General features: G+C 40.1%; 1 protein-coding gene across 2 annotated transcripts in view; it reads right to left on the bottom strand.

Moving 5' to 3' along the window:
* Positions 1-3,372: 3,372 nt before the first annotated feature.
* Positions 3,373-13,765, bottom strand: part of LOC132406051 (ephrin-A5-like) — a 428,645-nt gene continuing 418,252 nt past the window's right edge. Inside the window, exon 5 of one of the 2 annotated variants that reach the window (XM_059991231.1) lies at positions 3,373-6,491. In XM_059991231.1, coding sequence (XP_059847214.1) covers positions 6,376-6,491 — 116 coding nt within the window. In that variant the 3' untranslated portion in view covers positions 3,373-6,375. The remainder of the gene's footprint in view (positions 6,492-13,765) is intronic. The other variant, XM_059991232.1, reaches the window with a different exon arrangement.

The following is a 13,765-nucleotide window of genomic DNA, read 5'->3' as shown; positions in this document are numbered from 1 at the left end:
AACTGCACATAGTTGGATTAGCATCACATTTAGAACATACAGTGATGAATAAAATTAAATTAGATTTTTATGAAAGATTCTTGGCTCGTGTTTCATTAAATTCTACTCCACTGGACAAGATCTGGTCTAACCGACACAGAAAGGGGAAGTTACATTATTCCATTGCTCTGGTTGTCTCCCACATCTGAAAGAGATGCAAGTTGATAGGTCACTTACTCCTGTAAATTGCCCCAGGGGTAGGACGGGAGTGGTAAAATCTAGGAGGAGCTTTTGGATGGGAAACAATGACTGGGGGAGAAACTAAAAAGGGACTGGTGTAGGATTAGTGTAAGATGGTCTACATGGGTTAAGTAGACTAAAGGGCTTCTTTCTGTGTTGTGTGAAACTTTTAGCAACCACAGCCCTGCAAAATGGATGCCCAGCTTTGACTAAACCTTTGCAAGCAAGTCAAAGAAAGCATTTAGAGATAATATGTTATCCAATGTTTCTGGCTCTTCCTCTTATGTGGCTTAATATTTTATACCCCAAAACAAAAACATTCTGTGAAATCCACAAACAATGATAAAGAACTGCACTGTGGTAGTGAACATTACTCTCCCTTCCCCACCCCGCATCAAGCATTTAGCGACCAAAGTGAATGAACTTCAGAAAGATAATGGCGATTCAGTAAAATGATTCCTATAAACTTCAGGAATGATCCATGTTTACATATACTCAATATTAACTCCTATTAACAAACAGTTATATACAGAATACATATATATATATAAAACACCTTATAATGTAATATCCTTGCAACCTACAAGCCTTTGAGGGCTGAGGGTTTCCTGCTATTTCAAAATAGTTTTGAAAGCAATATATTTTGCTCTCTTGCAGAACAATAGATATGTGCTGGTGTCTATTGCATTGCCTAATTACTGAGGAAAACTGGAAAGCCAGTTCATTGCGGCAAGAGAATTCCTACTGTTTTGCTTTAACTACACATGTTAGGAGCTCCATTCTATATTGGTGATCAGTTGAAGGTTTGCCAATTTTGCCCACGCTGTAATTATAAAGCAGGAAGCTGCAGGACAGAGAGGTGAATGCAGCAACATTTCATCTTCAGAGGAATGGGAGAATGTCTCTTTCTATAGATGATACAATGCAACATGAGCAGTACTTGATCAAAGTGACCTTTAGATACCCAGTGCACCCTCACTTCCTGCAGATCCGTGCCAACGTGCGCAAATCCATATCTCCCTGATTTCCTCAGGTGGATGTTCACAGAGAGAGCATTGATATCCGGCCTGAAAGCTATGTTAGCAATGCACAAAAGAATCAACTGAGGCTGGGAAGCAGGACAAGCAACATGTGAATCACAGATCTATCAGTCTTGTCTGACCTCAGGCCGTAAGAATACTACTGTTGCTGACAGTAAAGTATTTACATATTTTAACTCTGTATTTTACAAAGGAGAAAACTGCTTCTACTAGTATGCATTTGTAGAAGTTATCACTACACTGGGATACACAGTATCCATTTCCCAGATGGTTTTTCCACCTGGATGGTTGGTATTGTCTCTTCTGCTTTACCAGCTAGCTTCAAAAATGTTAGGTTTTCACTGCCTCTTTGTTGGAAATCTAAAATGGCATTCATGATCGAATGGCGGCGCACACTTGATGGGCCAGATGACCTAATCCTGAACCTATGTCTTGTGTAAGTATTGTTACAATAGCTTCTTAGTCAATAGCTTCCAAAACACAAGGCTCTCTTAAGCTGGTTTAAGATTTTGAAGAAAGAAATCATTATTCTGTTTGTTCCCCTATCATAAATGTTCTTGTCTGTAGACTTATAAGAGAGTACTTCCAAACACTCTGGTCTCATCTGGGTCTCTAATATGATTAATGATTATTGATAGAAGTCTCTTTAGCTTAATCACTAGGTGGGTGTTTATGATATGGGAACACGGAAACAGAGATTTCACTAGAATTTTAAATTCTAGCCCATGAATCTCTCAAAAGGATGAATTAAGAATAAGATGAATTAAGGATTTTTTTTTTGGGGGGGGGGGGTTGGGATTGATATAATTCCTCAGCAGCAATTCACTGAAACCCAAGCTCCTTTAAACATCCCAAATACACATTCATACTCTCACCCCCTACCAGGAATAGCCAAAACAGATTGGATTTGGAACGACTTTTTAATATATTATGGCAGATCCACCTTCAGCAGAGAGATCTGGTTTGCTGAAGACAGGGAGCCTGAGGAAATGACTGAGTCATCTGCTCATTTTAGCAGGGGCATTTCAAACAAAAGGGCAACGCTACATGAGTTAAACCATTGCTGCTGGCAATCCCAGCTCATAATGTAATCTGTTTGGACCAAATAGTAAATGTATAAAATAGTTTTAAACTGATCCGGATGATATGAAACGATATGGAATGAAAAATCTGAATGATGAGGATTCTGTTGTCAAACCATCTAAATGACATGATCTAGATCTCCTTTTTCTGGGCCCTTGAGTTTACTGGCGTGAACACTTAGTTTAGAATGAAAATTCTAATCTACACTGGGTGGGCTGATGGCAGATTCCTCTGAGAACTGATGCTTCAACGTGCCATACTTTTTAAACCAAGCAGTTTGTTAGCAGTCACTAGAAAACTACTTGGACTACATCTCCAAGAGGACCACAACTTTGTCCTGGTTTGGAAGCTTGTGGGCTTCAAAGACCCAGATAGCTATGCTGACCACAGTCAGGGCCTTATACTTCAGCTCTTGGTAGGGTCAGCCAAGCCAAACAGGTCAAAGGGTAGAGGCCTGACTAAGGGTGATTCACCAGCCCTCCAGGTTCGAGTGTTCAACTCAGGGCTAACAACCCTGAGTGGAAATTGTTATGGAAACAGCAATAAAGAATCCTTCTATGTCTGAGTCTGCTGATATTTCTGAGTATCTACCCAGGACTTGCATGATTGACAGTAGTGAAAACTGAGAGGAAGCTATAGGCATGATGAAGGAAGCGCTGAAGACTGCCAGAGATGGAGGACCTTCATGGCAGCCCTAAACTTCAACGGCATAATGGGCAGTAAGGAAATAAGTACTTGGACTACAAGAGAGTGGCCTGCAGGCAGTCTTTTTCAGCTTTGTATCCAACATCATCTTGGAACTTCCTACTGTGCCTCCAGACGTTCTGCAGGTGTCATTGATACCACCACCCCCCCCCCCCAACTTAGGTCATCCATAATTTATGCACCTCTTGTCTGCATTGTCAAGAAATGAGGTCAATCACCTTTATTCTACATAGAGTTGTTTTGAGCATCCAACGTGTGGTGGATGAACTATCCCCACACAGGGAAAACTTGACTCTTTTAGTCAACAGGACTTCTCAGAAGTCTGCAAGCAACGTTAATATAGTAAGAGTTCTAGCATATGAAGGATTTGAAATGAGCTTTTGAAGAAACTCTTTTAATGACAACATTTCCATCTCTCAATTCTGACATTAAAATACAGATTTCATTCAATGAAAATTTCCACTATTGATCATAGTTTGAACATTATTACCTATCACCTTTTACTCCGTAATGTCCTTTTAAAAAAAAACAAAATTGCTTCTCTACTCACCTCAACACTGGGCTGATTCCACAACCTATGGACTTACTTTCAAGTCTCTACAACTCATGTTCTCAATATTATCTATTTACTTACTTTCTTTTATTATTATTATTATTATTTTTGTGTGTGTTTACATAGTTTGTCTTCTTTAGCACATTGGGTGTTTGTCAGTCTTTGTGTGCAGTGTTTCATTTTCTATTGTATTTCTTTGTTCTACTGTGAATGCCTGCAAGAAAGTAAATCTCAAGGTGGCATATGATGACGTATATGTATTTCGATAATAACCTTACTTTGAAATTTGAAATTCACTAAGGTAGCTCTCCCAGGTTTCTAACACTTTGAACAACTGCTTGTAATTTATGAAAATTTCACTCTTTGACCTGAGGACGGGATGCCATACCAATTTCATCACTGGTGAGATTGACAACAAAACTATCCAAAGATTGCTTACTGATTAACAGGAATGCAATATAAAGATAACAAGTCTAGGAGAAAGTAAACCTCATCCAACATTTAAAAATCAAAAGCTTGAAGTAACACCTCCCTAATGCAAGCTAAATTAAAAGAAAACACATATGTTCTGCTATCTTGCCTTACAATCCTCTCTGTGCAGACAGCACCCTCTTCCAACATCAGAGATTATTTCATTTTCTGTACAACACTAAGCACTGGAGTCCAGTTCCCCCACACTACAGGAAAACCCACTTTGGGCAAGAAGATTGAGAATTCTGTCATTGAATTACCTACACCCTCTAATTTCTTCTGTGTGCATCAGAGTGAGAGTCACACACAACATTGACAGACCTGACACCTATATGTGAGAGTATGTCACACATGCAATTGTTTATTCATTCACAGGACAAAGACATTGTCGGCAATTATTGTCCATCTGTATTTGCCACTGAAGTGTGTAGGGAGTTAAGTATCACCTATATTGGTGGATCTGGAGAGATGGATGGATGAGGATAGCAGGTGTCCTTCCCTTACTGAACCAGATGAGTTTTTAACAACAATCTCATGATCACTCTACCTCAGAACTGATGAAAACTCATCAGTTTTGAATTGTAATGTCTCTCTCTTTACAAATGCTGACTGACCTGCAGAGTGCTTCCAGATTCTAATTTCAGATTCCCAGCATCTGTGGTATTTTACGTCTCATAATCATCATTACTTGCACTAGATTTTTAATTTCAGATTTACTTAATTACTAGAATTTAAATTGGGATTTAATCTCGTTGCTTCAGTTCAGAAGTCCAAGGCAATGGATACCAGTCCCAGAATATAATTGCTATGCATATGTACCTGTTGCATTAGAGACACAGAGCTAGCTCAGTGAATTATTTAATCACATTTAAAAACACTAAGATGATGGGGAAATAGAACAGTAAGGAGAGGTCTTCCATATTCCAATAACTTTAGCTTGTACAGTACCCAAAGAAAGCCACTGATCTTTCACTCCAAAGATGTCTTGATTCCCATAACCAACTAAACCTTTCCATCTTCTGAGAATTCCATCATTTTTGTCTTTAAGGCAATGCCTTCGCTTATTTTTTTTGTTACAAGTAGTACACATTTTAAAATGCACATGTGAATATCTTACATCTGGACTATTGTTTAAGTTTCAGAGATGACTTTACTGAAGCCGATCTTGTGTCATTAAGGTGTCCATGAATCTGCAGGGGCCCTGGAGGCATTGACTTATACTCTGGCTCAGTTGTTTCAACATGATTCTCTTGTCATATGAGGTCACCAGTAAACCCCACTATTTACTGGGGAGGAGTATTAATGCCATGAATGTCATAACAATCATCACTGAGAGAGAAAAAAAAATCTTAGTGTTGCTAAAAATAATTGATGCCTCTCAATAGTTACAGTATTGGAGATGATATAATAAGCTGTATTCCTGAATAGCATGGGGTTTGATGACAGTCTACAGATGTTGGGGAGATGGTGGAAGGGGCCATGTGTTGAAACCGTGAGGAATATTTCCAATTAGAGTAAGAAATCTTATTAACAGATCAAAGCACTTTGAAATTTTGAAGACTGATCTGACTGGGTAGAAAACATTTTAATGCAGCTTTTAGAGTTCAACCATTGATCTTGCCCAATGTCACTTTTGCTGTCGGTAACATTGGCCAAGAGACTCAGAGTCCCATCTTCCCCACGTAAGGCAAAAGGGGATTTCCAGGTTTCTACTGGTGGCTGATTTATTTTATCCACATGACCCCATTCCTCCTCACAGAACTTCTCCCCCCCCCCCCAAAACTGTCAGAAAGACTGAACAAACCCCTCTTGAAAATTCAAGGCAAAAAGAAATTTAAAAAAGGAACAAACAGAAGAATGAGCAACTAGACTTGTGGCTGCTTTTGTAGAACAGTGTGTCAAGAAGTCATGTTTAAAGGGACTTTGAAGGTCGGAACACTCCCAGATGCTTCTCCTGTCATGAGTCTTGACCTACCAGTGGAACAAACGATTGCACCAATATAGATTCCATTTGAGAAAGTTTGCGTCTGGACACCTCCATAGAGATATTTGTTCCAATTTTGATGTACTTTATATCAAACCCCAGTGGGCCCAAGGCAGTGCTTCACAAGAAAATGAGAATTCCCAGTCTCACAAAGCAGTAATAGAGCATGTCTGTTCCTCAAATTATTTGTCTTAACGGCAAAGTGTCTCAGAAAATGGAGTCTCTTCTGGAGGACCCATGTCAATCTCTTGCCGTCTCCATTTTGGTTGCGGTCCCTCAGATAGAAATAATTTCTTTTTTTCTCCCGCTTTCTCTGGGTGCTATGATGTTAGGAATAACAGGATGAGGGTCACTGCCAGGATGAACCAAGAAATCCTAAAGGTCGTGATTCCGTCGTTATTGTGATACGGTTCAGGTGACTCGTATATAGAATCATCTGGAAAAGAGAGGAAATAAAAAGTAATCACTCTTAGCAATGCATCTCCTTTAATTCTTCCCTGTGATTTTAATGTGCGAAATGTAACAGTTAATGGAACAAATTAAAGAAAAGGCTTTGCATTTATATGGTGCTTTAATCACATCACAAAGTCCTTCATATGCAATGAACTACTTTAAAATGCTCTGGCTGCTTTTCCTGTAGGCTGTGCTATAAAGACATCATTTGTTTCAACTGTAGTAGAAATCTGGAACCTGTGGAGGAGTGTCCACTACAATCTTTTCAACTAAAAGTCCTCTTCTATGCAGATCTTTGGCTAGACACTTCAATAGTGCATTTTATGCAAATTTTGGACCCAGTGGCAACATTATCCATGATTCTAGGCAAAGGTACAATGTTAACTTTCTAGTAGTCTGCCCTAATAGCGTGCCAAACCACAGAAAGGATATTAATTGAGTGATACTTTTCTACAACTATATTGCTTTGGATACACCATGGATTCTCAGGGTTGTACAATGTATACATACTTTGATAATAAATGTACTTTGAATCTTTGAAACCAATTGGCATAGCCACCACATATTAGCATTTGTTATTCACCTGGACTATCCTCCATTCTTTCTCACCCAAATATCATGAGCACATTACTTTCCCTTTTGTCCAGTACATCTTCTTTGCAATTGAACAAAGTACGATCTTCAACTCTATTCATTGTGAAATCCATTCATGCAAGTTTAGAAAAGCAGAGCTTCCATAGAGGTCCCTCCAACCCTTGCTCTTATTCTAGACCTACTGCTTCACCATTCAGGTGCCCAACAATGCCCAACTGGCAATGGCTAGAATTGGCTAGAAGTCCAATGTCATAGATGTTGCAGATAAAGTTCTGCACTGCTTACTTTGAAAAGATAAAAAGATCCAATGATTAGCTTTATTTGTTACATATACATTGAAACATATAGTGGAATGCATCATTTGCATCAAGTCCAATCAGCGAGGATTGTGCTGGGCAGCCAGCAGATGTCAGCTTGCTTCTGGCACCATCATCGCATTGACCACAACTAACTAACTAACCCGTACATCTATGGAATGTGGAATGAAACCCACTGGGTCATGCGGAGGACCTACAAACTTCTTACAGACAGCATCAGGAACAGAAACCCTGCTCTTACATCCAATGCTGTAAAGTTTTGCATTAATTGCCACACAACCATGCTGCCCTGAGTGCTGGAGAGCATCTGACCATGGACATTTTCAGCTTCCCTACATATGGGTAGGTTCTAGTTAGAGACAAGCATCTGACAATCCTTCACTCATAGTTACTGTCACCTTACTGGGCCACACTTCTGTGTTAGCACAGCTTACAAACTCTGCATTGCAGAATGGCAAAGTGTTTTCAGCGGAGGCATCCAGATTGGTGAAGTTGGTGTAAATGCTACAGATTGCAGCTTCCAATAAGTCCAGTCATGTCATTCATTCTCTGGCTCAGAAAAGACAGCAATATACTTCTTCAGTGTTTACCCAGATTCTAAATCTATGAACTAGAATCAATTAACTGCAACTCAGAGAATTCACATCAGGGAATTTCAAAATATAGAGTGTGAAGCACCTTATGACCCCTACAACAATAGCAGCTGATTGAGGCAAAGGGTATTTGAGGATCAAGAGCTCAGGCATGGAGCAAAGATCTACTGGCCCTCCAACATGCTTCCGGGATTCCATCTCCCAACAGCTAGATGGGATGATAAGGCAAACACAACCTTCACATTATTTTCCTAAGTAATTTGAAATCAGTAAACAAAGTTCTTTCTCAAGCTATCATCTTCTAGTTTGCAGATATAGAGTGGGCTTATCAACCACAATGTCCAATTGTGGTTGATAAGCCTTTGAAACTGACACCCTATTCTGAGCTCTATAGGAACAGATTTACCAGGCAAAGGAATAGATTAAAGGACATGGTCAAATCCTCCCTGGCTCCCTGAAGGTATGTCCATACTGACTCCTGGGAATCTCGCGACATGATCACTTAAAGTGCAGAAGGAGCATTTGGGATGACTGCTGAAGGGTCTTGGCCCAAGTCATCGACAATTTATTCCCCGCCATAGCTGCTGCCTGAGCTGCTGAGTTCCTCCTGCATTTTGTGTGATGCTCTGGATTTCCAGCATCTGCAGAACCTCTGCAATTGAAAATGTACCTATAGCAGGAAAAGCATTCGACAACAGCCACATCCAAATCATTTCACACCCTGGAAATATGACACTGTGGTCCTCAGCAAGAAGCCATGGTCATATCAAATGTTCATTAAAGACCTTAATCTCCTGTGGAAGAAATCAATGCTGTCCCAGTGGCTGTCATTGTGGGCAATCTTCAGACAACTAGATCTATTTAATGCAGTCTAGCCTGCAGTCAAGCCCACTTCCCCATCAGACCTTGTGATAGGGCTCATGACTGCCAAACTTGTTCCTCTCCAAAACTTCAGTGGGCCCCCAGACACTACATTTGGCAGCAATACACTCTCAAGTGAGATAGATATTTGCCTGCCACTGTCAACCAAGTGATGTATTACACCAGCAAGCTACAGCTTTGAGACAAACAACCTCCATTCATAAAGTACATCTGAAATAGAAAGATGCTATCAGGCTCTTCCAGACATGAGACCAAAAGTACTGGAGGAGGTAACAGGAAAGGTGCCTGAAAATTGGTCAAGGGGATAGGCTTTAAGTAGAGTCTTAAAAGGAGAAAAAATGGGTAGAAGGATTTACAGAGGTAATTCCAGATGTTTCTATCTTGAAAGCTGAAGAAATGATTGCCAATGTTAGAGCAATTAAGGCTGTACCCTTGAGATGGCCAAGTAGTTGGGTAAGTTGAATAAACCAAGCTGCAGCCTTCAGAATCAGGTTTAGTATCACTGGCCTATGACATGAAATCTGTTGTTTTGCAGCAGCAGTTCTGCAATACATTTTTTTTAAAAAACCTATCAATCACAATAAGCAATATATATATATATATATAGTTGTTTCTAATTAATTGGGCCATCAGTTAATCGGGGCAGCCCCTTATTTGGGACAAATATTAAAGAACAAGAACTTATCATGAAAATAGGCAGGATTCTCTTAATTTATTTGGGACATTGATTTTAATTGGGACAGGAGGAGACTGCTGCCCAACATTCTCTAATTAGCATCAGTTGTTTCTATTCACAAAGCACTGATTTTTGTCACTGATAGTTGGCAAGAAATAAGCAATAAGACAACTCAGAACCGTTCTGCTCACTGCAGTTTCAAGCATTTGGGCTTTGAGATGCCAGAGATGGCCAGGAGTGAAAATGAAACAATTTCATTCCTTCAGTAAGCTGGGAACTCCAAAGAATTTGAAGGTATCAACAATCATCTTGGATGTTGCAATGAAAATGAAGATTTGGACGATGCAATTATCAAATTCATTGTATGTAAGCAGTCCATATCTGCAGTGATTTTGTTCATTTACAGTCAATCAAAAGAACACGGCAGTGTACACTGGACAAATTTCTCCATAGATAATCATTAGGAGCTAATACATAGTTTTAACATATTATAGTAGTGTTGGTAGTGTTTTCATTTATTCTGTACTTCATTTATAATTTTCGTGCATAATTTGTAACTCAGGTAAATGGGAACTTGTCTTTTTTATACATTTTTAACTATTTCCATGAAACTTCACCTATTTGGAGCAGCTGCTTAATTGGCCCAAAATGTCTGATGTATCCCAGTTAACTGAATTCACAGTATTTAAATTAAATGAGTAGTGCAAAAAGAGCAAAAAAAAAAGTGAGGTACTTTTCATGGGTTCATTGTCTGTTTAGAAATTTGATGTCAGAGGGGAAGATGCCGTGCCTAAAATGTTGAGTGTGAGTCTTCAGACTCCTCTATCTTCTCCTTGCTGGTAGCAAAGAGAAGAGGGCATGTCCTGACCTGGTGTGACCCTTAATGATGGAGCCACCTTTCTGAGGCATTGCCCTTTGAAGATGCGCTTGATGTTCTGGAAGCTGGCGCCCATGATGGATCTGGCTGGGTTTTCAACTTTCTGTAGCTTTTTCCGAACCTGCGCAGTGGCCCCTTCCATACCTGGCAGTGATGCAGCCAGTTCGAATGCTCACCACGGTACATTTGTAGAAATTTGCCTTGACTGTAGTGTCAATGGAACAGTCTCCATTACTGGTGAGGGGGCTGGAGGGCGGTTGAGTTGATTAAAGAACCATTCTTTTGGCTCCTGTTTTAATAAGCTCTCTATTCCCCTCTTCCAGAGAAGCACCCACTCAATCATTCACCTTTATCTCATTATCCGGCAAAAGTTAAATGTTATTAAAAATGTCACTGGTTATTGATAACTCTCTGCAAGCATTTAACTAGTGAGCAAATTAGTGTCAGCTTCCTCTGTTCATGAGGCATCATTAAGCCAGATTCCTAGAGCACTTTTCAATGTATAATGAGAGATTAGGCTCCATGAGGTTTAGCAATTACAGTATGGTACATGTTAAAAATATTTATAGTAATATAAAAAAGGTTTTATCCAAAAGTTTAGGGTTTAAAATAAGTCAGAAATCTGTTTCTTTTTTCAAATAAAATTTTTCAGATGGTCCTGGTGCTTTGTAGAGGTTAGAGGCCATTTTAATTTTAATGTAAGGACTCATGGGAGATAGCATCTCAGATTGGCAACTGTGGTTTATGAAGTTATTTCAAATTTGCCAACCTTTGACACAATTCAATTTTCATGCAGAGATTCAGGAAATTCCGTTGACAGATTAAGAGAAGTTGGCGGTGTATCTTCCTGCATGGACCCGATTGTCTGGTAGTTAGTGTTACAAAAGTTGTACCGCAAATGATGGAAAACATTTATAATTTACATCTGAGGATTCCTAATGAGATTTTTCATTGGTCGTATTAGATCATGCAAGCAAAGAATAAAAGTTAAAGTTTTACGAACATTTTATGGGAGACAGAATTATTTTCACAGGAAAGCTTAGAGAAGAAATATAAGAAATTATTGGCATGGATTGGCTATTCAATCCCTTGAGCCTGTGCCAAAATTTAATAAGATTGTGGCTGATTGGATTGTTGTCCCCAATTCCGTGAAATTGTACTTGAATCCCGAGTAGAACAACCACCGATGGTTAGAATGGAATAATGACTAAGCTTCACCAAAGAAAGTCACTCTACCCTGTAGCATTGGTACAGTACTGTCATGCATTAAAACATGGTGTCATATCATCCATCAACGGCAATTTTGAATTAGCCTTGTTGGCAATGCTAAATGTGATAAAGGAAAAACTTTCCTGCTCCATCAAAAGTTGTTGAAACTTACCTAGTGACCAACAGCAAACAGCAGCAAAGCAGGAACACACAAGATACTGGAGAAACTCAGTAGTGCTGGTCTCTGGCACTGAGTCTGATAATGTGGCTCAGAAGGGAAAGTGGGGGGGGGGGGGGAGAAGAGGATTGCTATAGTGATAGCAGATTCCATGGTTAGACAAGTAGACATGAGCTTCAGTGGATGCGATAGAGACACTTGGATGCTTCGTTGCCTCCCAGCTTCCAGGGTCAGGGATGTCTCAGATTGTGTCCACAACGTTCTAAAGGGAGAGGCTGAGCAGTCAAAAGTCTTGGTACATAATGGCACCAATGACATAGGTAGGAAAAGGGAGGAGGTCCTGAAGAGTGAATTTAGGGAGCTAGGTAGAAAGCTGAGAAGCAAGACCCGCATGTTAGTAACCCCTGGAATGCTGCCTGTGCTTTGCGCCATTGAGGTTAAGAATAGGATGATTTGATGGATGAATGCATGGCTGAGGAACCGGTGCAGGGGGCAGGGTTTCAGATTTCTGGATCACTGGGTTCTCTTCTAGGCAAGCTATAACCTGAACAAAAGAGACAGATTACACCTGAACCTGAGGGGGACCAATAACCTTGCGGTCCTCACTAGAACTGTTCGAGAGGATTTAAACTAATTTGGCGGGGGGATAGGAAATTGAGTGATAGGGCTGAGTTGGGGCAGTTGGTATACAAGTAGATGCAATATGTAGCGAGATTGTCAAGAAGGACAGGCAGATGACAGAACAAAATTGTAGCCAGTAGAATGAGTAGCAGTGTAACAGGACAAAATCAAAAAGGCTGACAAACACAGGACTAAAGGTGTTATAATTGAGTGAACTCAGTATCTATTTATGCAGTTAGAGATTGGCAGGTATGTCGTTTTGGGCATCACTGAGTCTTAGCTGAAGGAAGATTATAGTTGGGAGCTTAACATCCAAGGATTTATATTGTATTGAAAGGACAGGCAGATGGGGAGAGGGGGTGGCATGGATCTGTTGGTAAAAAATGAAATCAAATCCTTCGAAAGAGGTGACATAGGACTGGAAGAGGTAGAATAGTTGTAGGTAGAGTTAAGGAACTTCAAGGGTAAAAATGCACGGATGGGAGTTAATATATAGGCCTTCGAACAGTAGCCACGATGTAAGCTACAAATTACAATGGGAGATCGATAGTGCATATCAAAATGATAATGTTATGATAGTCATGGGGAATTTCAATATGCATGCAGATTTGGAAATGCAATTGGTGCTGATTTTGGATCCTACGAGACAGAATTTATAGAATGCCTACAAGATGGCTTTTTAGAAAGGCTTATGATTGAGCCCACTAGAGGATCAGCTATTCTGAATCGGGTGTTGTGTAATGAATCAGATTTGATTTGGAAGCTTAAGGTAAGCTGAAGGAACCCTGAGGAGGCAGCGATCATAATATGATGGAATACACACTGTACTTTGAGAGGGAGAAGCTAAAGTCAAGTGTATCAATATTACAATGGAGCAAAGGGAATTACAGAGGCATGAGAGAGGAGCTGGCCAATTGATTGGAAGGGGACACTAGCAGGGATGACAGCACAGCTGCAATGGCTGGAGTTTCTGGGAACAATTTGGAAGGAGCAGTAGAGATATATCCCAACAAGGAAGAAGTATTCTAAAAGCAAGTGTGGACACCATGGAATTATAGGAAAGATAGTAGCATGGACAGAGCATTGGCTGATTGGCTGGAGGCAAAGAGTGAGAATAAAGGGAGCCTTTACTGATCAGCTGCTGGTGTTCTGTAGAGGTCAGGGTTTGGACTACTTCTTTTTACATTGTATGTCAATGATTTGAATTAATAGCTTTGTGGCCAAGTGTGTGGATGATATGAAGATAGGTGGAGGGGCAGGTAGTGTTGAGGAAACAGGGAGGCTGCAGAAGGACTTGCACAGATTAGAAG

The sequence above is a fragment of the Hypanus sabinus genome, chromosome 16 (assembly GCF_030144855.1).
Source record: "Hypanus sabinus isolate sHypSab1 chromosome 16, sHypSab1.hap1, whole genome shotgun sequence".
NCBI classification, from domain to species: domain Eukaryota; kingdom Metazoa; phylum Chordata; class Chondrichthyes; order Myliobatiformes; family Dasyatidae; genus Hypanus; species Hypanus sabinus.
The sequence above is the reverse complement of the archived record's forward strand: the minus strand, read 5'-3'. Positions and strand labels throughout refer to the sequence as shown.